The 26,500-nt window shown below is 41.0% G+C and overlaps 1 protein-coding gene across 2 annotated transcripts in view; it reads left to right on the top strand.

The window, feature by feature from the left end:
• The first annotated feature begins 312 nt into the window (after positions 1 to 312).
• GABRP (gamma-aminobutyric acid type A receptor pi subunit) overlaps positions 313 to 26,500 on the top strand; it is a 43,595-nt gene continuing 17,407 nt past the window's right edge. Inside the window, exons 1-3 of one of the 2 annotated variants that reach the window (XM_027841996.1) lie at positions 313 to 607; positions 20,717 to 20,814; positions 21,253 to 21,371. In XM_027841996.1, coding sequence (XP_027697797.1) covers positions 20,759 to 20,814; positions 21,253 to 21,371 — 175 coding nt within the window. In that variant the 5' untranslated portion in view covers positions 313 to 607; positions 20,717 to 20,758. Of the gene's footprint in view, positions 608 to 17,999; positions 18,083 to 20,716; positions 20,815 to 21,252; positions 21,372 to 26,500 lie in introns of those variants that run through there. The other variant, XM_027841997.1, reaches the window with a different exon arrangement.

Below are 26,500 nucleotides of genomic sequence, written 5' to 3'. Positions count from 1 at the left end.
GGCTGGAGGGATGAACTGTGTGACCTCAAGAGAAGGCTTCCAGCCAAAACATTCCATAGTTTCATTTTTTTTTTTTAATTACCACATTGGCTTTGAAAAAACCTTCAAAGTTGCTCCACTTTGTGACCTGTGCATCCTTCAACACAGTTAAGTCAATTTGCCTAGAGGACTCCCAGTCTGACTAATCTGAGGAAGAGGACTCCCCATGTGGGAGGAGGGTCTATTCAAATGGGAGGGGCTTTCAGGGGAGGAGACCTGAGGGTACTGGTGGAAAGACTACGAAAGCCCCAAAACCCTCCTGCTACCTGAAGCTAGTGGTCAGTGGTGATTACTGGTAACTGGGTCCACAGGTTTGCCAAGTGAATGACACCGCTAGCCTTGGAGCATGACTGGGAGCTAAATAGTGCAGATACCTTCCAGGAGAACAGAATCTCACCTCACAGGACAAACAGTGCTGCCAGGTCTGGCTAACAGGCTGCAGTGAGAGACCCACCGGCCTCTGAAGAGGGATCCTGGAAATCCAAACAACCACTGCACTGATATTCTACATCAGCAGGTGCAGCCAGTGGCCTTACCTTGACCCACATTGTGGAAGAGCTGATTTCACGTGAGTAAAGCTCCATGGTGACAGGAGGGCTTGATTATAGTTGGCTCTACTGGCTTTGAGGTCCAATGCCAAATCCCCAGTTTCTTATCTCACAGTTGGGCCCTTTGTGTGGATGTCTTAGTGGCTTTCTAATTCATCTGATTTAATTTATAATGTGGTGGTGGCTGGGTAGAGAATGGATAGTAATGCCTGGAGTGGTTCTGAGCTGGTAGCACCAGCCTGGGTCCCTAATGAGCCTCATATCCTCTGGCAAATACTTTCAGAATTCACTGCCATTTTTTAATACAATGATGGCAGGTTCACCTGAAACCTGGACTAGGCAGGACAGAAAGAGGGGGGGATAGAAAGTGGGAACATTCTTTTTTTTTTGAAACAAACAAGCCAGGAGATGACAGCTCAGGCACATTCCATGGTACTGAATAATCATACCCACAAAATGGGCCTAGGGCTGCATTGTGAATCTCACAAGGGAGAAGAGGAAGAAGGTTAGATAAACCCATGTGTGTGCTCGGGTCTGACTGAGGCTAGGATTTAAAATTCAAGGAAGAATCAGGTCATGCCATGCACTTGGAGGGAAAATAAAAAGAAACAGCAGCAGGGCTGGGAGGTTTCAGAAACCTAGAATAAGGATAGGTGAAGAAGAAGAATAGTTAACATTTCTATAATGCTAATTATGTGCCAGGAAGGGTGCTAAGTGCTTTACAATTATTATCACCACAGCCCTACAAGGTAGGTGCTATTATTATCCCTATTTTACCAATGAGGAAACTAAGGTAAACAGGGGATGAGTGACTTGCCCAGGGTCACACAGCTAGTAAGTATCTGAAGCTGAATTTGAACTCATGTCTTCCTGACTCCAGGCCCAGAGTTCTATCCATTGCAGCATTTAACTGAAGGAGGGAATGCTGATAATGAGTTCCATAGTAAAAAGGACGATGAGATGCTGTTAATATGGGCTAAGGGAGCTATCAGGGATGGGGAAAGGGTGGTGGAATCCTAAGGGACAGACTCTCTTGACTTCCTCACACACTCCCAAGTGGCTTATTAATATCAGGGATCTCATTAGCCTCCAGGAACAATGGGAAGAAAGGGATTTAAGTGTCTGAATTGACTCTAGCTTCCTACTCCCACCAGAGGTCTAACTGGAGAGAAGGAAAACTTCAGTCCAGGGAAGGTAATAGAGAAAAGACTGGGCCTCTGAATATTGGGGGTAGGAGATTGGGCAGCCAGGCAAAGGACAGGCAAGAGAAGGCAGAAGTGGCAGGTTTGTCAGATTTGCAGATGGCATGAAGCTGGCAGAGCACACTGGAGGGCAGGGGCTAGGATGATGGGCCAGATCTCATAAAGTGACATTTAAGGGAGACCAAGGTAAAATTCAACGTTTGGATTGAAAGAAATCAATGCCCAGAGACAGGATTTGAGGAGGTAAGTTAGACAAGAGGTCCTGTGAAAAAAGATGTCATGGGGTTAGTGATGCAATGTGAGGCAGTAGTGAGACAGGGCACCAAGTGCAATCTTGGGCTTCATTAATCTAGCTGCAAGGTCCAGAGTGAAGGAAGTGATGGTCCTAGGAGTGGCAGCTTGAATAGACTCATCTATTCTGGCATCTAAGCAGTACAATAAGGTGATGCAGTGGATACAGCACCAGACCTGGAGTCAGGTAGACTCATCTTCCTGAGTTGAAATCCAGCCTCAGACACTTACTATCTATGTGACCCTGGGCAAGTCGCTTATTCTCTGTTTGCCTCAGTTTCCTCATCTGTAAAATGAGCTAGAGAAAGAAATGGTAAGTCACTCCAATAAGAAAACACAAAATGGGGTCAGGGAGAGTCAGACACAACTGAAAAATGACTGGAAAAAAGAGGCTGTACATTGGATAGAGCACTGGGCCTGGAATCAAGAAGACCTAAGTTCAAATCAAGCCCCACACTCTTAGTAGCTGTCCAGCTGACTATGGACTCTGGATATTTAACCTCTGTTTGTCTTAGTTTCCTCAACTGTAAAGTGAGGATCATAATAGCACTAACCTCCCAGGGTTTTTGTGAGGAACAAATGAGATAATACTTGTAACATGCTTAGCGTAGCACTTGGCACACAGTAAGCACTAGATAAATGTTTGTTTCCTTCTTTTCCCTCTGTCCTATCCCTGCCACATCTAGAATATCATTTTGGGGTCTGGGCAATACATTTTCAAAGGACATTGACATAGTGGAGCATATCTAGGAGAAGGTGACTAGAAACATGCTCAATGAGGCCTGGTTGCATACTAATATTTCTTCAGTACTTGAGGAATCTGTGATTTCATCATTGTGGTCACTCCCTGTACAGACATGCAATCCATTTACTTCTCTACAATTCAATAGCCTTATTCAGTGACTTTCTGAAGGTCATACGACCAGTGAATGGCACTATACCACATTGCCTTACTTAAGAATTGGAAATGTTTCACTGCAGAAAAACTTTATTAATTTTATTTTATTTTATTTTTGGTCCCAGCCTTTGATTTTATCGAAATAAAGAGCTGTTGATGAGGAAATCACCTCTATCAGTGCAGGACAACGCACCTTAGTCCCTCTGTGTACCATGCTTCCAGTGACACGGCCTTCTGGATCCTTCTCACTCAAGGCCCTCCATCTCCCAACTCTAGGCTTTTTCTCTGGCTGTCCCCCATGTCTAGAATGCTCTCCCTCCTCATTTCTACCTCTAGACTCCCCTGACTTCCTTCAAGTCCCAGCTGAAATCCCACCTTCTATAAGACATCTTTCCTGATCCCCCTTCCCTCTATTGATTATCTTTAACTTATTCTGTATATATCTTGTTTGTACATGATTGTTTTCCTGTTATTTTCCCCATTAGACTATGAACTCTCTGACAACAGTTGTCTTTTGCCTTTCTTTGTATCTCCAGAGCTTAGCACAATGCCAGGTACATATTACTTCCTTGATTACTACTTATTGACTGACTGGCTACAGTTTGAGAAAGCCTGCCCTGAGGCATTAAGGCACTGGTCAATGACCTGCCCAGGGTCACACAGTCAGTAGGTGGCAGAGGCAGGGATGAACTTAAGTTAGCATCAAGGTAATTTTTTTTGGGGGGGGGCTGAGCACCATTGCTTAGGCTTTGACAGGATAATTCACAAGGGCTGTCATATAGAGTAGCATTTTAACTCATTTTTCTTGGCCTCAAAGAGTAGAATCAGGAACACTAGGTGAATTTTGCAGAGGGATAGATTTTAGCTTAATAGAAACAGCATTAAGTGGAGAAAACTTCCATGGTGAGGGCCATCCTTAAGTGGAATGAGCTTCTTCCTAGAAAATTCATCATCACTTAGAAGTTACTAAAAAAAAAAAAAGATTAATTAATTAATTTTGTTCCGAACTTAAGAAATAAAACAAGCATTTCTATAACATAGTAGACTGGGGGAAAAAGATGATTGCACTTGAAGCTACAAATATGTTATGTACGACTTGCTATTCCTTTTAAATATATATTAAAGTTTCCAAAGAAAGAACTGATATTGTCTGAAAACAGACTGAAGCATGCTATTTTTCACTTTTTATTTCCTTCTTTCTTTCTTTTTTATTCAAGTCTTCTTGTACAAAATGACTAATATGGAAATTTTTTACATGATTGCACATGTATAACCTATATCGGATTACTTACCATCTCAGGGAAGGGAAAATGGAAAAAGGTAGGGAGGGAAGAACAGAATTTGGAACTCAAAACTTTTTTTTAAAATGTTAAAAATTCTTTTCACATGTAATTGGGGGAAAATACAATATTATATATATATATATGTTTTTATGTAACTTTTTTCTTCCCTCTCCCCATCCCATCCTAGACATAGCTACCATTAGACATATGTATGTGTATATATGTATGTATATAAAATCATTCTGTACATACTTCTACTCACCAGTTCTTTCTGTAGATGCAGATAGTATCTTCTTTCATAGGTCCTCTGTAGTTCATTTGGGTATTTATAATAGTCATAATGACAGCCACCTAAAGTTATCCTTAAAACAATGTTGCTGTTACTGTATACAGATGATCACTTCTTAGGGCCATGGCATTCCAAAGTTTCATCTTCAGGTACAGGCTCACCTAGACGGTCCATGAGATTTCTCTCTATTTAGGTGACATATTGAGGAAAGCAGCTCTTTTCCTAGAATGATTTTCTGATTTGACTTTCCTAAAGGTGGTCTGGAACTCCGTAAAGAACAATGAATCAGGAGTCAGTAGCTTCTAGTCTATCTCTGACACTCAGTTGCCCTGGATCCATGGGCAAATTCCTTCTCTTCAGACCAAAGTTTCCTTACTTGTAAAAAATAAAATGTTCATTTCAGTATTTCAGTAGTCAATCGTTTAAGATTAAGTGCCTACTACGTGCCAGGCACTGTGCTAAGCTCTAGGGATACAAAGAAAGGCAAAAGACAGTCCCTCCTTTAAAGGAGCTCACAGTCTAACAGGGGACACAATATGTTAACAGCCATGCAGCAACATGCTATATACATAATAAACTGGAGGCAATCAACAGAAAACTATATCAGGCTTTATAATTTGTCTACATCCTGACCCCTAAGTTCCTTTCTCATAGAGGAGTTTCTCTTTTATAAATTTAATTTGTTAGCTATAGTTAAAACATAAATATTTTGACAGGGCTTCGGGAAGACAGACACAGCTAAGTCACTGCTGGGGGGATGGAGGAGAATCCATCTGAAGATTTTAAGCACATCTATTCTTCCCAGAGACATTCTCTTGGGAGAAGGGTATCAGGGGATTGGAAAGAATTATAATGCAACATAGAGAGCAAGGGAGGTAAATAAGAGATCAAATAAAGAGCTCTTAAGAATATCTGAGGAGGGAAAGAACATTGAAAGCTGGGGGGAATCCAGGGACACTACAAGAAGAAGGCAGGATCTAAGCTAGGCCTGGAAAAAAGATTAGGAATCTGAAAGACTGAATGCATTCCAGGCATGACTGATGTTCTGCATAAATGTACAGAGGTAAGAGATGACATTTAATGTTTAAGGAACAGTCGGCTGTCCAGTTTGGCTGGAATGGAAATGTGAAATGTGTAAAGAGGAGCAATGGAAAATAAGGTTGGAGAAGTAAGGAGGCACCAAATTATAGCAGACCTTAAATACCAGGCTAAGGAGTTTGTATAATTTCCTAACGGGAATGGGCAGCCACAGCGGTTTTTGAGCTGGGAAGGCACATCTTCAGACCCATGTCTTTGGGGAGTGGGTTCACTCTTTCTTTAGTCACTGTCTTCTCCTCTTCCTCCAAACCTTGCACTATGTCTGTATTTAGTTCCAGGGTTGCCTTTTGGGGAAGGACTGAGTATTTCCTGTTCCTTGGTATTAGTGGTCTCATTGCATCCCTGGGAAGAGCCTGTGATAAGTACACGCCATGCCTCAGATCAGAAGCAGTGGTATTTGGACCAGAAAGTGATGTCATTCCACAGAACAGCAAATCTAAATGTTTCTCTTGCTTAAAATAGTAAGACAAGTTGTTTCTTCCCACAAGTACAGGTAGGAATAACTTCTGGTTGAGGCTTTGGTCCTATACACTTAGAAGGAGAATTGCATGCAAGGCTTTACGGCTGAATAAATCTTAATTCTTCCTTGAGAGATCTGATGGAACCACAAGCTGTATCTATAGAGTAGAAAAGAACTGACTCCAAATTTTATGTATGCATCAGACTTTAGCTGGGTATTAAAAGCATGAGTAGGATAAAGAAACAAAAAAATAAGGAAGAGGAAATATTATGAGCAAACACAGAGATGGAAGGTTGGAAGTAATCCCCATAAACTTAAAAAAAGTAGGAGGGGATTATCATCTAGCTTTTTTCCCCCATATAAATCTGAGTACTTTACAATTAGAAGTAGCTGGTTTATGGTTGGGGGCCGGGGGTTGAGGGGGTGAGAGGAGTGGGAGGTTGGAAGCATTAAGGAATGTGCTGACCTAACTTGACACACCAGATATGAAATAAGAAACAGACCCAGACATGTAAACCTACACCTTATAACTAACTAGTTGAGGTTTTATCAGGACACACTGGTGAATTGACAGGTGTGGGAATATGCTTTCCTAAAGCATAAGCCAATCCATAGGGTGTTACAGAGGGTTAACATTACAACAAATGGGCTCAGTCAATCATAGCCTAGTTTCCTGTTTCAGGTGGGGCAGAGCTCATATCCTGTAGGCCTTCTATGTAGGGAGGTAGTTAGCCCTGCCCAAAAGAACTGGGAAAGAGCAGCATCAAGGAACAGTGGAGAGAGTGTTAGGCTTGGAGGGTGACCAGGATGGTCAGGGGGCTGAAAACTTTGCCAAGAGGATCCAGGGTTAGTTGAAGGAGCTGGGAATGTTTACCCCAAAAAATAAAAGTCATAGGGAGAACAGGATCTGGCTTTAAGCATTTAAAAAGTTGTCATGGAGATGAGGGATTCAATTTGTTTTGCCTGGCCTCACAGGGCAGAGCTTGTGGCAATGAGTGGAAGTTGGGGAGAGGTAAATTTGGGGTCAACCTCAGGAGAACTTGCTAATAGAGCTGACTCAAAGTGGAATGGAATTACAAAGTAAAGAGGTCTTCAAGTGAAAGCTATGTGATCACTTCTTAGGGATATAGTAGAGGTAAGTCCTGTGGGTTGAACTAGTTGACATCTGGGGCCCCTTTCAGCAGACACTGTGGTTCTATGAGTCAAAAGACCTTGGTTCAAATCCTGACTGATAGTAGTTAGTTGTGTGGCCATGGAAAAATCATTTAACCTCTCTGAGCCTGACCTGGAGGCTATTATCTCACTTGGATATCATATTTGCTACTTACTTCAAATGGAGGTAGTCAGTAGTAGTGGCAACAGAGGAAAAGGAACGTGTTGAGGAGAGAGAGGAGTGTGGTGTTCCTGCCTAGTTTGTGGGGTTATTGCGAGGAAAGTGCTTTGTAAACCCAAAAGTGCTACATCAATATTATTATTGTTATTATTGTCATAATCACCATCATCATCATTATTATTATCATCTTGCAGGCCACCCAAACTACTATTTTCTTGGCAATATCATCATTTGGCAAGAAATACCTTTAGAGGAAGAACCAAAAAGTTGACAGGGTGTATAACTATTCCCTTACAAGTATGGGTCTTTCAGATAGCTACAAAATCATGGACCAAGTCTTTTTTGTTCTAAAAAAGATATAAGGAAAGATTAAACAGTGCTAATTCTCATTTATTCAACAAATTTTACTAGTTACCTTCTATGTGTGATACATTGGGTACCATGTCAAGTGAAGCACACCAGCATGACCACAGAATGGGGGAGTAGGCTTCTGCCTCTTTATCTTTATCTTTATCAGCCTAAGCTTACACAGGAGTAAACAGAGTCACTTACATGTACTATTTGAGGGAACCAGGGAAGGCCTCACTGCACCAGAATACCTCCCTCATCATACTGTCTGAAATCTTCTATGGCTGATGATAGTATCAGCCCCTCTAATGTCACTTTCCATCTATTTTGCATTTATGTTGTATTTTCTGATTTATATATGTTGCCTCTCCCATTAGAATAAAAGCTTCTTAAGGACAGGGACTGGTTTTGATTTTATTTTGTATCCTAAGCATTTTACACAGCTCTTGGCACAAAGTAAGTGCTTAATAAATACTTTTTTAATAATTGATTCTCAAAGAATCATAAAGTAGCATTAGGCATCACTGTGAAGCATGAGGAGTCTGTGTCCCCCTCCCAAACCAAAAGGGGTAGAGGTGAAATCCTCAAAGACCATGCCTGCTGGGCGTGCTCTAAGATGAGACTTTCTCCTCTAGTCCTTCCTAACTTTCTCACTCCCCTTGGGTAAAAGGGGCAGTGTTTACCCCCCACAGCTCCTCTACACACACTTAACAGCACCATAGTTCCAATCAGCTCATTCTTCTAGGGACAATTTAAGCAAATCCCAACTCCAAATTTTAGAGTTCAAGTTTGGGAGAGTTATAGCATAATTCAGAAACCTAAATTGTGATTCATTAGCCACCAAAAGAGTCTTGTTACTTCCTGTGCCAGAACTACAGGGTCTTAGTGTATATAGACAGTCTATCAAATACAAGTCCCTCCACAGGCCATCTCCTCCCGTCCCCACCATGCACACTGTGATCTCAAGTAATAACACTTCTGCAGGTGATGGGAATAAACTCATTTATAAAAAGAGAATCAGGTTAACAAACTACAATCAGCAGCTGGGGGTGGATGAATAGGAAAACAGGACACAGATTTTTTTTTTTAATCTACATCTAAATGGACCCAAGAGGGAGAGAGGAGGAGAAAGAAGCAGCAGTTAAAGGGTGGTGAGAGGACACTCACTACTGCTCAGACCTTTCTTCCTCTTGAGTCTCTGACACCAGCCTTTCCAAGGGGAAGCTAGTTGCTTTCCATCCCAGTGAACAATTTCTGCCTTGCTTATCCATCTTCAAGGCTGAGGTTCCCACAGCTTTCCTAGTCAAATTGGTTCCACCTTGGGCCCTCTCACATTCAAGGTCTGAGTTCTGCCAGATCTTATATCCCCAATCCCAAATTTTATGCAATGTTTCCTCTAATTTATTTTACTCTCAGGAGAAGGAAAACTACAATTCTCAAGATGCTCAGCTGTCATTCAAAATATTTGATTCAATAAAGTCTGTAACCCTGGAGTGCTTGTAGGCATTATCATAGGGTTATAGATTTAGAATTGGGAAGAAGTCTTAGAGGCCATTGAGCACAACTCCCTCATCTTACAGATAAGGAAACTGAGGCACAGAATAGTTAAATGATTTGTCTAAGGACACATGGCTTGTAAGTGCCTGAGATAGAATTTGAACCCAAGACTCCCTGACTTTAAGTCTCACACCCTACCCATTACACCATGCTGTCTTACCTGTACACTAATCCACTAGCACACCTTAGAGTGATTGAGTTAAACAGTCCTTTTTCTCCCCTGACAGAAAGACAGTGTAAGAACATTGGGAGACACAAGGAAGGCTGTTGGAAAAGCGAGGAAATGCATGGAAGAAAGAATCATAGGATGATAGATTCTGAGCAAGAAGGGACTTGGACATCTTTTAATCCAATTCCTTCATTATATAGATGAGGAAACAGGTTAAAGAGAGGTGAAATGACTTCCCTAAGGTCACAAAGTAAGTGACCAAGGCAAAATGGAGTCCACATTCTCCAACTCCAGATCTACCATGTCTTCCTTCCACTGTACCAAGCTCCCTCCTCTCAAAGGAAGAGATTTCAAAAACAAATTTCACCCTCTAGGGGAATTTGTTTTAGAACAATTCACTTCACTTTTTTTTTTAAGGCAATTGGGGTTAAGTGACCTGCCCAGGGTCACACAGCTAGTATCAAGTGTTTGGTCTGAGGTTGGATTTGAACTCAGGTCCTCCTGACTTCAGGGCTGGTGCTCTATCCATTCAGCCACCTAGCTGCCCCAGAACAATTCACTTCAACAAATATTTGTTAAGCACCTACTATGTGCCAGGCACTGGGAATACAAATAAGAAAAAGAAGCAGTCATGCCCTCAGGAAGCTTACAATCTAATTGCAGAAGACAACCCACAAAAGGAAGCTGAAAATCATGGAGAGGACTGGATGGTGGAGGTGGGACATGTTGTTTGGTAGAGTGGAAGCCCCAGAATAAAGACTGTTATTTGCCCTTCATTTTCGAAGAAGACCAATGATATCTTGGACAGATGATATCTTGACTTGCCAAACAGAACTGCTGATGGAAAATGGAGTTACCAGGAAGGTCTTGAGCCCTCCCTGAAGGAAGGATTTGGAAGGAGTTTAGTGCTCCACACTAAATCAGAACAGCACTGATTTAATTAAAATGTGGGATTTCATGTTGTTAAAATTATACTATATGGTCTCATGATTTCCTCCATTCCTCTCACAACATTTAACAGAATCTGCCTAGTTACTGGATATGCATCTCAATCTAGGTAGCAACACCTGTGAATTTCTTCTCTTTAGGTCAGTGATTATTAGGTCACTATGCCAGCCCCTGGCCAGTACCATGTTTCTAGATTATCTAGAAAATACCACCCGGTCAGTACCTTGAAGAGGGCTGGATCTGAAGCACCAGGTCATAAATTGAGACAAGCCATTTCTAAGGCCTAAGTGCTACTACTTTGGCAGCTGAGATTTTTCTGTCCTCTTACTACAAATAAAAGACCTTACCAGATTAAGTCCCTATTCACATGAACCTTGAAGAGAGAGAATTCAACTGGTCCACACAGGGTTCAGTTTCAAAGTTTAATGACAAACAGTGTGTTAGCAGATACACGACCAATAACTATGTTCAGATTACTTTGAAGGATCATAGGCTGTGTAGAGAAGGAAGGTACCTTAGAGAACATGTCTAGTCCAAAAAACCTTATCTAGATGAGTTACCTGAGACTGAGAGGCAAAGAGTTAGCTCCCAGTATAACCAAATTAGATGTTTATTTCAAAGTTACAAAATTTTGAAAGTAATTCAAATTACAGTACTCTCATTAAGGTGCTTTACAAAAGTGAAAAATTAATATCTAAAAAGCTTAGAAATCAGGACAGGGATTATATCATGTACAAGGTCACCTAGCCAATGAATGGCAGAGCCACTGCTATAACTCAGGTCTCTAACCTACCATTCCAGTAGTGCTCTTTCCACCAGACCATGCTGATTTCTCATGTGAATTCACCATTAGTAAATTTGCTATAAGCATGATCCCTTCCATACACAGGAACATAAACATCAGGCAGAAGTAACACACTTCCCTTCAGTGACTCTGGGAGAAAAGAATGCAGCAAACTAAACTGATGCTTTTGACCTGAGCTATTCCACCCTTTGCTCAGGTTCAGGAGAACATGGCAAGAAGCTAGGATGGGTGCAGACCTGCAGGTCTTTTTACTAAGCTCCAGGTGCCTTGGTACAACAAATCCCCTGCCCTGCTCATAATGCAAGGCAGATTTCTCATGGACAGCTCTTTTTATGAGCGCCTGACTTCTTTGTACAATTCCCTAAGGTAGCAATGAGTGTTTGTGGTACTTTTTCTCATGTTTGGAATTCAGCCTGAGTATACCTGGGGAATGGATTTATTTCCATCAGAGTCAGCTTGGCCATCATTTAGATCAGAAACCACACAGCACAGGATCATTAAGTAATAGGAGGAGGAATAGCAGCTAGCAGTTATATAGTCCTTTAGGGTTTGCAAAGCACTTTCATAGGTGCTATTATTATCTCTATTTTATATATGTGGAAACTGAGGCAGGCAGTGGTTAGGTAACTTGCCCGTGGTCAACCCAGCTAGTAAATAAGTGTCTGAGGTCACATTTGAACTCAGGTCTTCCTGACTCCAGGTCCAGTGCTCTATTCTCTGTACCACCTAGCCATATAAATCTAGAATTCTAACTAGATGGAACCCTAAAGATGAAAGAGAGATGGCTAGGGCTGGAAATGACCTTATGGATCATAGATTTTCAAGGCTAGAGGGGATCTTAGATATAGTCTTGTCCAACCATTTTATAGATGAGGAAACTGCAAGAGAGGAAGTGATTGGTACAAGGTTATAGGGCTGGTAATTATGGGACTAAGACCTGAACTCATGTTTCCAAAGTCCCGTCCAATCATCTTTCCATCATAATCTGCCTCTTCACATGCCCTATGGCTGGAACTGAAGGAAATTGAGTTTATTACTTATGGATGATCTCTAGAGCCTTAAATAATCTACATTTATCCCTTCCAAATCTTGACTTTCCCCAACACAGTTTCAGTATATTGTAGGTGGGCATAAGAAATTAAAAGAGAATTTTTTTAGAGTTTTTGTGGAAGCTGTGGACAACACACTTAGGCCAGCAGATGACAGAGGAAAAAATTTAGAAATTCAAAAATGTATAAAATATGTGTATAGTATTATATAATATCAACATATTTTATCTTTTAATACCATAATAGTTCAGACTTCTTCTGTGGTATGAAGGGAGGGCCAAAACATTTTGAGGCTTTTCCAGATTGTGGGGATGCTGCATCCCTAACCTAATGCCCCTCACCCCTTCTCCCCACCCTCCATATGGAAAGGATAACTGTACTTCTTGCACAGTACGTTCTTAGAGAGTCAACATTGGTGCCACCCTGAAGAAATAACTAGTTGGAAGAAAGAAACCCAAGTAGCAAACCCTAAGGAAGGGCTGGAAGCATTCCAGGAAGGAGTGGGTGGACCCTCCCTTCTTCTGGCATTAGGGCTTACAAGATTTAAAAGTTGTTTTGGTTTTAATAGAGCAGTGAAGAGTGTAAAGTCTAATCCAAGGTGAAGAGCTGAGTAATAGTCTCAGACAATTTGAACTGGCAAGGTCATCAAAGGATTATTTCAAACCACTTTCTTGCCCTTTAAAAAAATATTGATATATTTTGTTTTTGGTTTTTTTTACATCACTAGAATTTCTTCCAGTTTCCCTTCTGTCCTCCTCCCAGAGAACCATCTCATAAAACAAATAACATTTTAATGTTATTTTAAAAAAATTTTTAAAGAAGAAAAAGGAGGAAGAAAAAATTACTCCCCCTAAAATGAGCAAAACTGGTCAATACAATGAAAAGGTCTGAAAACCTTTCTTTTCTTGTCCACCCCCACACATATACATACTTTCCCTCCAGTTAGGACCAAGTAGGATGTCTCCTATTCAGAGATCTATAGGGAATCATATTTCACCTCCTCCTGTGGCTACACATTTCAATATCTCTCACTTTTATTTCTTTTGTTTCCTTTAAGAATACACATTATAATGATATGATTGTGTGTATATGTGTATATAGAGAGACAGAGACCAAAGGGAAAGGGATAAAGTGAGAGTGAATTGCCTTTAATTTTAGATCGTTAACATTTGCTGCTAATGCTACTACCCTGATATCCAGACATATAGCTGCTGTCAAAAAGACCAATGTGAGCCCTGCACTGTGTTCAGTCCTGACGGGCAGCCCTTCCTGTAAATTCTGGGACACTGGTTTGCCATTTCTAATATATTTTCCCTCAGGCTGGGCCAGGGGTAGGGGTAGGGGGAAAAGGGGTCAGTGGCTGCCACCCTGCACCTCAACTCCGCTCCCTCACACAGCCTGCCATTGTGGGTGTCTTGGTACAGAGGGCAGTATGCATCCCCTGCCTCTGGCCTTTGCTTTTCAAGGGCACCTTCTGGGTGAGAAGTGTATGAATGGGTGTTATGGATGGAAAAAAAGCAAAATTGTGGGCCTCATGTCTCTGTGTGAGCATGAGAGCTCTCTATGTCCTCAGTCCCAAGGTCCTAGAGACTATAGAGCAATCTCTCAAGAAACTAGGCTGGGACAGTGTCGATACTGTTGTGCAAACACTAGAAGATGGAGGTCTCTCCCTCTTTGTCTATTGATCCCCAGGATTTGAATGAAATCAGAAAAGAGCCTTGCATCTGACCAAAACCAGAGTGGTGATAGCAAAGCTTGTGGCTACTATATGAGCTTTCCCTCTGACATCTGATAAGCCATTTAGTATGTCAACAAGCATTTAGGAAGCACTTATTATGTACCAAACATTATGCTAAGTGCTGGGGATACAATGAAAAGAAAAAAAAACCCACAGTCCCTGCCTTCAAGGAGCTTACATTCTAACAGGAGACAATATGTAAATCACTAGGTGCCTCAGGTCCTACAGTTGTAATCAATCAACTTTTGTTGTTGTTCATTCCCTTGGACCCCAACTCTTTCTTGACCCCACTGGAGTTTTCTTGGCAAAGATACTGGAGTGGTTTTCCATTTCCTTTTCCAGATCATTTTACAGGTGAGGAAACTGAGGCAAACAGGGTTAAGCGACTTGTCCAGGGTTACACAGCCAGATTTGAGCTCAGAAAGAAGGGTCTTCCTGACTCCATTTCTAGTACTCCATCTGCTTTGCCACCCAGCTGCCCAACTTACTGATAGTCATTTACTGAGTACCTACTTTGTGCAAAGCCCTATAATGGGTACTCTGGGTCAGAGAAGTATAAGACACAACTTATGTCCTCATGACAACTACAGTTTAGCTGAGGAGACAGGACATATTAGATAAATAATTCAAGTCAGAAATACTATTGGCACAGGTCCAACTCCTGAAGGTTGTCTGTAAATCAGCAGTAGTGTTTTATTAGACATTGGCATGAAATGCAATCTGACCTCAGGTTGATCCTTGGGAATTAGAAAGGGTGTTGTAGAATCAGAGCTGAAAAATTCCCACTGGGAGATGGGACATCTGTCTCTGGCAGTGAAGAAAGGGGACTGAAATTCTAAAGACATTCATGCTAATGCTACAATCTTTCCCCTTTCCCAATAACATCTCAGGTCCCTCTGGATAAGAATGAAAATCAGCTTCAGGGGCCTTTTCTTCAGATTTTCTGTAGGGTCAAAGGCACCCTCCTAGAAGAACAGAGCTATATAGTCTTCATAAACCTTTTGTCTCAGGTAAAGATCTCTGGAAACCATAAGAGATAGAGAAAACCATCTCTGTCTTACTCGGAGTCTGAAATTTTCCCCTAAGGCATTTCAGTTCCAGCTGTCTTAAAGGTTTCTAGTTCAAAGTAAGGCCTCCGAGGCTGAGGGGGTGAGAAATAAATCAGTTCTTTTTAGACACCCATTGCCCACCAGCACAAAAAATGTTTTTGAGGTTGGCCAGAGGCCAGAGGAGTGCTAAGGAAGTTGGTTGGAAGCCAGTCCCTATTCCTGGCACAGTGGACAGAACGCCTTTGGTTTCTTGTAACCAAAGGAGTTTCACTCCACCTTCTTTTGCTCCCCTCAATCTCCACCCTCCCTTTACTTCACCCCCCACCCCCAACCTGAACCCAGAGGCCAACTCTGTCTACCCTGGGAATATAGCACAGACTGTGGTTCCTGAGTCTGTGCAGGTAAAGCTGATATAGAATGTGTGGAAACAGGTCAGGCAACCTGCTGGGTCAAATGGTCTCAACTGCTTTTCCAGCCTTTTGACTCCTTCACTCACTCCCAGTCTCTCTCTCTTGGGTGGAGGGAAAATGAATGGGTAGCTTTTTGTACATAGTCCCAGTCTCATGGAATCCTCTGCTCACATCTGGTGGGCTGAGGATGACATCGGTAGACAAAGAAAGAAGAAAGCAAGGTATTTTAAATACATAAGTATTTGAGAGTACATTAAGTACATCCTTAAGTATTTGAAAGATTGGCATATTTAGAAGGATTCCACTTGTTTTGCTTAGCCCTAGAGAGCAGAAGAGGGAGTAATAGGATATAGCAAACAAACAAACAAACTTTGGATCAAGAGGACATGGATTTGAATCCTGATGCTGATGCTCATTATGTCTGTAACCTTGAAAAGTCACTTAACTTTTCAGGTTATTTACTGATCTGTAAAATTAGGAGATTGGACCAGATGATCTCTAAGACCTCTTCTAGCTCCAAATCCTATGATCCTATGAGTAAATCACAGAGAGTCCAACTGTAACTGGATAGAAGGAAATTTTTCCTAAAAATTAGAATTGTCCAAAAGTGGAATGGGCTGTCTCATCAAATAATGAGCTCCTCATCATTGGAGATATTCAGGTAGAGAACAGATGATCAGATACGAGGTACGCTGTAGAGAGAATTCCTATTCACGTGTGGTTTGGACAAGACTACCTGTGAAGTATAGCCTACTATGTGCTAGATACTAAGGATGCAAAACTACAAATAGTCATTGCCCTAAAGAACCTTATACTCTTTTGGAGATTCTACACAGAAAGATGCAAGAAGCATTTAACTTGGGAGATCACTTGAAAAGGTCCTTGGTGGGAGGCATAGGGAGAACTTTCTATCTAGAATTATGCTCGAAGAGTTATTAAACTACCTATACCCTTTGACCTAACAATACCATTACTAGGTCTATTTCCAAAGATGATTAGGGGAAAAAGGAAAAGAACCTGTATGTTCTAAAATATTTATAGCAACTCTCTTTGTGGTGGCAAAGAACAAGAAATTATAGGTATGCCCATCAATTGAAGAACGACTGAAAAAATTGTGATATATGATTGTGATGGAATACTATTGTGCTGTAAGAAATTATGAGCTCAATGATCTTAGAAAAACATGGATAGAGTTTAACAAAACAATGAAGGGCGAAATGAGCAAAACCAAGAGAACGTTGTATATAGTAACAGCAGTATTGTTTTAAGAACAACTTTGAGCAACTAAGTCATTTTCACTTTTATAAATACCCATATTAACTACAAAGGACACATGAAGGATGATGCTATTTGCATCCAGAGAAAGTACTGATAAGAAGTACATATAGAATGCTTATATATATATATATATGTACACATACATACATACATATTTTTGTCTAATGGCAGTCATCTCTAGGGTGAGAGAAGGGAGGGAAGAAAAAAAGGGGGAAAAAGAAATTCGCATGATAACTTTATTATATATTCAAAAAGAGTAGCAAGTTGTACATAATAGATTTGCAGTTTCATGTGCAATTATCTTTTTTTAATTATACTATGTTACGGAACTACTCGCCTTATTCCATAAATTAAAAGTGAAATAAATATATTTTTTTTTAAAAGAGAAAGGCCTTTAATGGTTAGATTTGTTTCTGGGCCTTTCTCACCCAGTGTCTTTCCTTGAGCCTCCTTCATCTGAGTCTTCTAGGATTCTCTTGATTTGGGGAACACAAGGCCCCTAGGTCAAGCAATTAATTTTTGCTTATTTTAGGTTCCTTGCTGACTTGTGAATTAAAGTGGCTTAAAGGTTGTTGTATGAATCATTGAGTCCAACTCCCTCATTTTAGAGATGAGGAAAGTGAAGTCCCAGGAAGTCAAGAGATTTGCCCAAGATCATACCACTAGTTATAGGGTTTCCAACAGAAGGTTTGGCTAGTGGCTCAACCAGGACTAGAATCTGAGTTTCTTGACTTTTATCTAGTATTCTTTTCCACTACACCATAGTTACTGTTATGGACTTTAAATCAAGTCTCTTCTGCTCCTTCTCCCTAGAAAGCCTTTGTGCAATGGTCTGCATAGTAAGTCAGATCCCTGTTCAATGCTTACTGGTACTACTCTGTTTATTGGTACCTAGTCTCTTTCCTTGGTTAGTTCAAGTGAAAAATGGCTTAAAATTCCAGCCCACAAGCCATTCCCCTGGATTCCCATTGGTGTAGCTCAAGATGAGCAGGTGCCTTCGACAAGAAGGAACCTCTCATAACTCCACCCACTCTTCTCTTAAGAGAGGAGCCTTCAGAGGCTCAAACCTATGTCCATCTGCACCCCAGCACAGTACAGCCACTTAGCAGTTCTTTTACACAGGTGTCCATTCCAGTAGGGAACAGCTGTGTAGTGGAAATCTGAGAGCAAGGAGGAGAGTCTTTGAAAATGGAGAGGGTTCTGGGGTCCCAGCAAGTCCATGCAGTGCTCTTGTGTGCCACCTGAAAGGCCAGTGGGTCTGCCCTGAAGGGAGCTCCTTGCAGCTTTTTGGTAAGTGACACAACTGTCAATTCTCCCTGTTCAGGGAAAGAGGCTCTAGAATGTCAAATCTAGAAGAGATCAAGCCCCACCACCACCACCTTCATTTTACAGAGAAGTGAAGTAGCTTGCCTACGGTCACACAGTGCTTGAACTAGATCGCCCAGAGCTCCTGATCCCCAATCTTTCTAGCTCACTTCCCTGCTTTCTGAGGGGTCAGGAGCTAGAGCACTTCAAGTACGAACATCCGACCCAGAACCTAAGAGGATAGATGGATGGACCACACCGGAAGTAGAGCATCAGCTCTGAACTCAGGTCCTCCTGACTTCAGGGCCGGTGCTCCACCCACTGCGCCACCTAGCGGCCGCCAGCTGGCCCTACTTCTTGATGATAATTGACACTTACTAGCTGTGTGACCCAGGGCAAGTCACTTAATCTCTTTGAGACTAGTTTCCTTATCTATAAAATGAGAATATTGGACTTCATGGCTTCTTTGGACCCCTCCAACTCTAAATTTATGATCTTATGATCCATTCATCCTTTTCTAAGTGTTCAGGGAGTTGGGGCAGATACCCTTTTACCATGAGGCCACCCAGATCCCTCTCTCCCTTCTGTCACTCATGATCTCAGTGATTTACACAAGTGGAGGGGAAGACTGTTAAGTCAGGAGGCAGATGATGGGATAGGAGATGGACTGGACTCAGGACACCTGGGTTAAGGTATCAGCTTTGCCATTGCCTTTCTCCTTGGTCTTAAGAAAGTCAGCTCACCTTTATGGGCCCATTTTCCTCATCTGTAAAATGAAGGGATTAAACTATATGAATTGTAAGGTCCCTTCTAGCTCTAGTAACATGTAATCTTTAAGGACTCTGGGAAAAGAGGGTAGAGGTAGGCAAGTAAAGGAAGAATAAAGTGACCATGCCCTATTAGAGTTCTCTGACTCAGCCTTCCCATAGGGGATATATTTGAGGAAAGTCTTGAAATTTAGTATTAGGGGAGTGATTTTGTAAATTGGAAGTGGAAGTTATTTCAGGTTTGTGAGAGATGTCAGGAAGGAAGGAAAAAAAGCATTTATTAAATACCTAATTATGTGCCAGGCACTGTGCTAAGCTCTTTACAAAGATTTCCTTTGATCCTTATATTAACCCTGCAAAGTAGGTGATCTTATAATCCTCATTTTACAGCTGAGGAAACTGAGACATATAGAGGTTACATGACTTGTCTAGAGTCACACAGGTAGTAAATATCTGAGGTTGGATTTGAACTCAGGTCTTCCTGATTCCAGACCCAGGGCTCTCTCCACTGAGTCACCTATCTCCATCTGATGGGGGCCTGATGGAAAAGGTAATGAAGGTGGGAGAGAAAGGTAACCAGAGGCTAAGTGATGTGAAATGAAAGAGACCTGAGGACAAATAGATAAGGAGGGAACATGCAACAGGAAGTCACCAAGGGCAGGGAAACTACTACAGGAGATTTAGGATGGTGAGAAAAGAAGATTTTGATGAGAACATTTGGGGGGAGGGAGGAGAGGAATTTGTTATCTACATAATTAAAAGATGGGCAAAGAAAGATGACTATATTCCTGGTATTCGTGATTGATGGGAGCAAAAAGAGCAAAAGTAGAATTCTGGCATTTACTTTAGGAATCAGGATGATAGGGCTCAGAATTATTGGATCTTCATTATGGCCTTGGAAAGCTTATCTGCTCCACAGAGACTCCATGCCAAGAGAAACTAAAAGTCTGACACTCAGACCACCCACCCTCACCGTGGAGTTTCCAGGACACTGGGGCCCTAGAAATCCAGACTTGAGAATCTCCATTCCACTGTCAGAAACATGATAAGTAATCTCAGCATCATCTATGTGATTTGCTTTCTTATAACAGTTTCTGACATCCATTCCTAAGCTCATGAAGTCAAGGCCCCCAGGGCCTCATTTACCTGACAGTCCTCATGTGCATGCAGGCACACAGACTCTAGCTGGGTGTCTGCACCAGCTGAGAGCTGATAGGTCTGAAAAAAGAACAATGAAGTGTCCTCAGACATTTAGGTTGGCACTTGGCCATCCCTACATATGGGATCAGACCACAACTGAAGCCCCATATAGTTACTCATTGTCTCTACCTAGCAGGAGCAAAACTTTTGACATAATGTCAGACAGTGGGCATGGATGAGGTCTGGATCCAAGCCAGGCTGAATGTCATAATATGATTTCTCTTCTAGCAAAATCACTAAAGTGTATTGCAAAAGTTGTTCTGGATCACCTGGGATCTCATATCTCACTCAACACAGAAGGGATTTGGCAGACAGGGATTAATAGGGAAATCATATTGGAGTGATAAAGTCTCAGGCTTTGTTTAGGGTGGATTTTTAATGTAATCCTTTAAAAAGAGCACAATTCCTAAGAAACTTTCATTGAACATGGTTCTTGGGACAGAGGATGCTCTTATATAAAGTCACAGAATTAGAAGGACATTATGGCTCCTATTGTCCATCCCTTGCCTGAAGCAAAAATCCCTCAAGCTGAGTGTGTGGGTGATTGCTGTCTTCAAGAAATTATCCTTCCTCCAGATCACTGGGAAAAGAGAAATGTGTATGTCCCCCTCAAATTTTCATTCCCTTTATGATGTCTTTTTTTACTTCACAGGTGATTCACATTTCTGCCTTACTGTAAGACAAGGTTCCCAACATGTATTACAGTTCTTATCACTGGATCTTTGTGTGTCTCTGTATCTTCATTCCAAGGTAAACCAAACTACCACAAAACCACCTTGGTCAAAAATGGTGTATGCCTATGAATTTTAAATGGTGGGGCAAGGCACTAGCACTCCGCAGCTCTCTCTGTTTCATCAAACAAACAGAGGCCAAACAAAGCATTCATTTCCACTAAGCACCAGATTTGTGAGTGCAATATAGTTCATTGGATTTGCTCTCAAGCAAATTTCCCAAGAACCAAGTTTCTTTTAAGGTCAGAAGTGGATGAGTCCTTTTAAGTACTCTTATCTATGGCACATATTCACAGTGAAATAGGATGAGATTGGTTGATTGTCACTTAGCATTAAAGGACATTTGGAAGTTATTGCTCTCTTGCTCTCTCTCTCTCTCTTTCCCCTTCCCTCCTTCACTCTCCCCCAACCCCCAAAACACACACACACAAGTAACAAAGCTTGCTTTCTATTCCAGAATATACATCCAGGGGAATCAATCTAACATCGAGACCAACATGAATGACAAACTCTCATTGCCTGGCTTTCAGAATCTCACTGCAGGATATAACAAGTTTCTCAGGCCCAATTTTGGTGGTAGGTTATCATATTTTTCAATAGTTATCAATTTTTGGGGGGGGGGTGAGGCAATTGGGGTTAAGTAACTTGCCCAGGGTCACATAGCTAGTAAGCATCAAGTGCCTGGTCTGAGGCCAGATTTGAACTCAGGTCCTCCTGACTCCAGGCCCTGTGCTCTATCCACTGTACCACCTAGCTGCCCCAACAGTTACCAATTTTAAAAAATTACAGGTGCAGCACACAGAGGGGAGAAAATGTAGGCTTTCTTTTTAATTTCACTTTAAAAAAAACAGGTAGGAGAAGAATGGAAAAGGATGAAAATGAGAACACCATCAATTAATTTTTCATATGACCTTGGACATATAAATTTACTTCTTCATGCATCTATGAGATTAGGAAATGCTCCATATTCTGTCAGAATACATTGATTTAGAGTTTTCAAAGCATTTTCAAATATAATATCATATTTGGTTCTTACAATAATCTTATAAAGTAGGCAGGACAGACATTGTCATTCCTGTTTTATAAAAGAGGACATTTAGGATCATGGAAGTTTCATGACTTTTCCATGGTCCAGGATTTTTTTTTTAATATCAGATCTTCTAACTGTACCATTGTTTTATATACTGCCTTTATATAGTAACCTACAATATAACCCAGAGGAGAAAGTTCAGCCCTTACTGGTACACACCCACTTAGCAATCCCACTCAGGTATATCCCCTAGATATCACAAATAGTGTGTAAGCTGAAGCTGGCAAATGCTGAGTGAACATCTCCTGCCATGACTGCTTTGGTCAAAATTTCCTAGGTGGAAGCTGCCCTCTGGTGGCACAGTTTAATTTTATTACTGAAGGGGGCAGAAAGAACAAAAGAAACCATCAGCTGTTTAGAAACAAACTCCAAGACACGGAGAGTCTGGAGCTCCCCAGGGTATTTACTACACATGCTCTGCATTTTCAGGGGGGAAGGAGTGCTTCACCCCACTGAAGGTTTATTTCCAAGTGTTCTATATAAAAATTTATTGTTCAGTTTTCTTAGACACTGGCAACCAGGTGGCACAGTGAATAAAAGATAGGACCTAGAATCAGAAAAATCTAAACTCTGAACTCTTGCCTCAGATACTAGCTGTGTGATCCTGGGCAAGTCTGCCTCATTTTCCTCATCTGTAACATCATAACAGCACCTACCTCAAAGGGTTTTTGGTGAGGGTCAAATGAGTTAACATATGTAACATTTGCAAACTTTAAAGCACTATATAAATGCTAGCTATTACTGCTTTTATTAGATTAATCAGACTGCTTTGCTTGTTTGGCACTTACCAAATTGTTCAAAGGGTTGTTGCCAAATAAAGATTCCCTTCCTTCTCTCTCACAGTCCCCTAATTTAACACACTGCTGTGGCCATTGGTGATTATCTGTCTACTAGGGGAGGAACCATCAGTTCCTTTACAATGAGTAAATAGTATTCATTAGGATTCGTTACCCTGGAATCTATTTTGTTTTCTTTCCAAAAACTGCCAAGACACGAGAAGAGTCAGCTTCTCCTAGTCCAGTACTTCTTAACCTGTGGGTCATGACCCCATATGAGGTCTCGAAAAATTCAACAACAGTAGAAAATTTCTGAACATGCAGTTACCAAAAATTCATTCAAAATCAAATGTGTAATGAATCTGAGGTGTTTCTAGAAGCACTTGCCCATGTTGCATCGTGCTTCACCGAGGCCTTGGTTCTGAACACAAAGCATGTACACCTTGTACTGTGCATGCCCTCAGTCCCTAGTGGAATAAGTTTAAGAAGTTCTCCCCTAGACTGTCCTCTAGAAACCTGCTTCACAGGTTGGGGGGCGGTGTCCTGAGCTGTAGTGATGCATTTATCTCCAAAGCTGGGATATTCATCCCCCCTAGCTGGTCTGTAGAGTTCTTAAAATTGAGGCTATACTTCACCAAGTCTTTCCATAGCCCTTTATTCAGCGTTGCATTTTCTGTCAATCTACATTTTTATTTAAGTTGAACAAAATGTCTAAAATACCCTCTATTCTTTCCAATCCCCATTTTGGCATTGTAAATGCATTAAATATCAATAACAGTTAATGTTGGATCTCAGACCTTAGGATCCAAGTTGACTAACTCCAAGATGAATAAGGGAGGTAGTGGTTTCCATTGGAAAATATATCAGAAAAAAGTCAGAATACTTGGGCCCCAAGGTTCAGCCATTATCTAGGGAGCAGACTTTCAATGGTATACACACATACACACATGCATACATATATGTATGTATATATATATTTTTTTTTTCTTTTTCAAAGGACTTAAAAATTATCTAATCCAAGGGTTCTCACTCTGGGTTCCATGAATAGATTTTGGAGGATACATGAACTCTAATGGGGAAAAACAATTGCATCTCTATTTTTCACTAGTATTTTCATTCACTGTATTTTAGCATTTTCTTTCATTATAAATTTAAAGCAAAAACATATGAGAAGGGGTCTGTAGGCTTCACTTAATGGCAAAAAAGTCATTAATCTCATTCAGTTCTCTCATGTTAATCATAGTCATCTAGTCATAGATTTAGAGGTTCAAGGGACCTTAGAAGTCACCTCATCCAACTCCCTCATTTTAGAAATGAGAAAATTGAAGCCCATATGGATGAGAGGACTTGTACAAAGTCACACAGGTACTAAGTGGCAGAAGTGAAATATGAACCTAGTCTTCTCCCTCCAAGGCCATTGCTCTTTCCATTGGACTATGTTGAACCATCTCATTTTATGGATCTGAGATCCAAAGAAGAGAAGGGGTCTTAAAGCCCCATATCCTATTGCTAAGTAGTGGCAGAATTAGGATCTGAAGGATCTTGAGGAAAAGCACTGACAAACACAGCTTAGAGCATATCTAGTGACAATCTCCTGCCCTTGGTACAATGATAAAAGCACCAGACTTGTACTCAGGAAAGACTTAAGATTGAACCCAACTTTACAATCTGTGTGACCATGGACAAGTTACTTAATTTCTCAGAACTACAGCCCCCTCATCTGTGAAATGGGAATAATGATACTTATTGTATTTGCCAAGTGTCATAAGGGTAAAGTGAGAGAGGAATTTGTATGCAAAGTGCCTTGCCAACCTTAAGAAGATATATGGTATATTATTATTGTTATTGTTATTATTATCATCATTATTGACTTCAACAAACATTATCCTCTAGTCCCCAAAGAAGAGTATCACAATGGGCAATAGAATAGTGTCCATATTTTCCTTTCCTAATTGATATTAATTTATCATTGCCAACAAACTGAAAACTCTCATAATGAAACAAATACAAAAATTAAACCAGTAGAATGAGACCTTCTTTGTCTTTACATGCTATTATACTCAATTCAGTACCCTGAACATCTCGGAAGGTGGCAAGGGAAGTGTGCAGACCTGTGATTTCTTTTGTGTGGTGAACTCCCAGTGTGGAAATTCTCTCCTCTGAAATAAATCAGAGATTGCCTGGGAGACTGAGAAGTTGAGTGACCTGCCTACAGTCACATAGCTAGTTTATGTGAGGGGCAAGACTTGAAGCGGGGGGTTCTTGATCCGAAGGCCTGCCCTTCCTTCTACTTCAAAAGATTGCCTCTCACCTTCTAGCACTTCAGGTAAGGGTCACCACTTAGAATTTCAGATCCTTGTCTTTCTCTCCCAGAGGAAGACAGTAAGGAAATGGAGATTCAACCCAGCCCTTCCAACTAGTTGAGTGACATCCTCAGGCAAAACATGTCACTCCTCTGGACCTCAGTTCCTTTGTCTAAAAAATGAAGAGGTCTTAGGATGAAAGCCAGAAATGACTCATTTTATGGACAAGAAAACTGAGGCCCAGAGAGGTGAATTCACTTGTCCATGGTCACTGAGGTTGAAAGAAAATAGAGAAATTCTATTTCTAATACAGAATTTACTACTCAGATACTTTGACACCAAATCCTGTGCTCTTTCCATTGAATTATGTCAATTTCAGTTCTAGCTCTCACATTCTGTGATCTAAAAATGATAATAACCTTTATTGTATTAGAAAAGCCATGATGGTACAAATTTCAGCTGAATCGCTAAAGTAGTAGTCTTCAGTCTTTTTAAAATCATGTATTTTGGGGCAGTTAGGTGGTACAATAGATAGAGCTCAGGAGGACCTGAGTTTAAATCTGGCTTCAGACACATGACACTTACAAGCTGTGTGACCCTAGGCAAGTCATTTAACCCCAACTGCCTCACCAAAAAAAAAAAAATCATGTATTTCTCATTTTAAAAAATCAAATATCTATATATTTACTTATTTATAAATTAAATATTTACTACTGTACCAATAATTACTACTATACCAATAATGTTATAAAACTGAAACAGAAGATAGAAATTATTAAAAAGATTAAATAAAGATAAAGAATAGTCATCCCTAGAGTCAATAAGTGGCCTCTGGAGTTTACTGAGTAAGAGAGTGACATGGTTAGGATGGCCCTTTAAGAAAATTACTTCTGTAGGTATGTCAGAAACAGGCCCTGCCCTCAAGTAGGCTTACAGGCATTTAATGTGGGAGATAAAATTTAGGAGAGGTGAGAGACTTGAGGCAGAGCCCGATTAGGAGGCTTTAACAATAGTCCAAAAGAGAGGTAGGTGATAAGCGACTGAAGTTGTGTGAGTGACAGAGGTTATTGAGGTAGAAACTACAAGATTTAGCAACTGACTAGATCTGTGATGGAAAATGAGCAATTAAAGATAACACCATAGCTCCTAATCTGCATGACTAGAATAATGGTGGTGCTCTCAACTGAAATAGGAAAGTTTAGAAGAAGGATGTGTTTAAAGAGAAAGATAGTGCATTCACAACTCATACATGTCTGTTCACCCTCGACTGATCACCTTTTTCAACCAAAAACCCAAGACAAGAGTAGGGGCTTACTCATTGACCACTGTTCCTGAGTGCAAAGCCCTCAACTGAGGGGTTCCTGCTACAGCACCACGGTAATGGGAAGGTGGAGTGTGGGGGCAACAGGGTGTGTGGATTTGCAGGGAATTTTCTGTTTACTATCTGGGTTGGGGTAGGTTAAATCTAGGGGTGTGCTGGTAAATGTTTAACAACCAGCTCTTGGGGGGTCGGAAGGGGGAATTGCGCACAATTTT

Source organism: Vombatus ursinus, unplaced genomic scaffold, assembly GCF_900497805.2.
Source record: "Vombatus ursinus unplaced genomic scaffold, bare-nosed wombat genome assembly UNPS02014863.1, whole genome shotgun sequence".
NCBI classification, from domain to species: Eukaryota; Metazoa; Chordata; class Mammalia; order Diprotodontia; family Vombatidae; genus Vombatus; species Vombatus ursinus.
The sequence above is the reverse complement of the archived record's forward strand: the minus strand, read 5'-3'. Positions and strand labels throughout refer to the sequence as shown.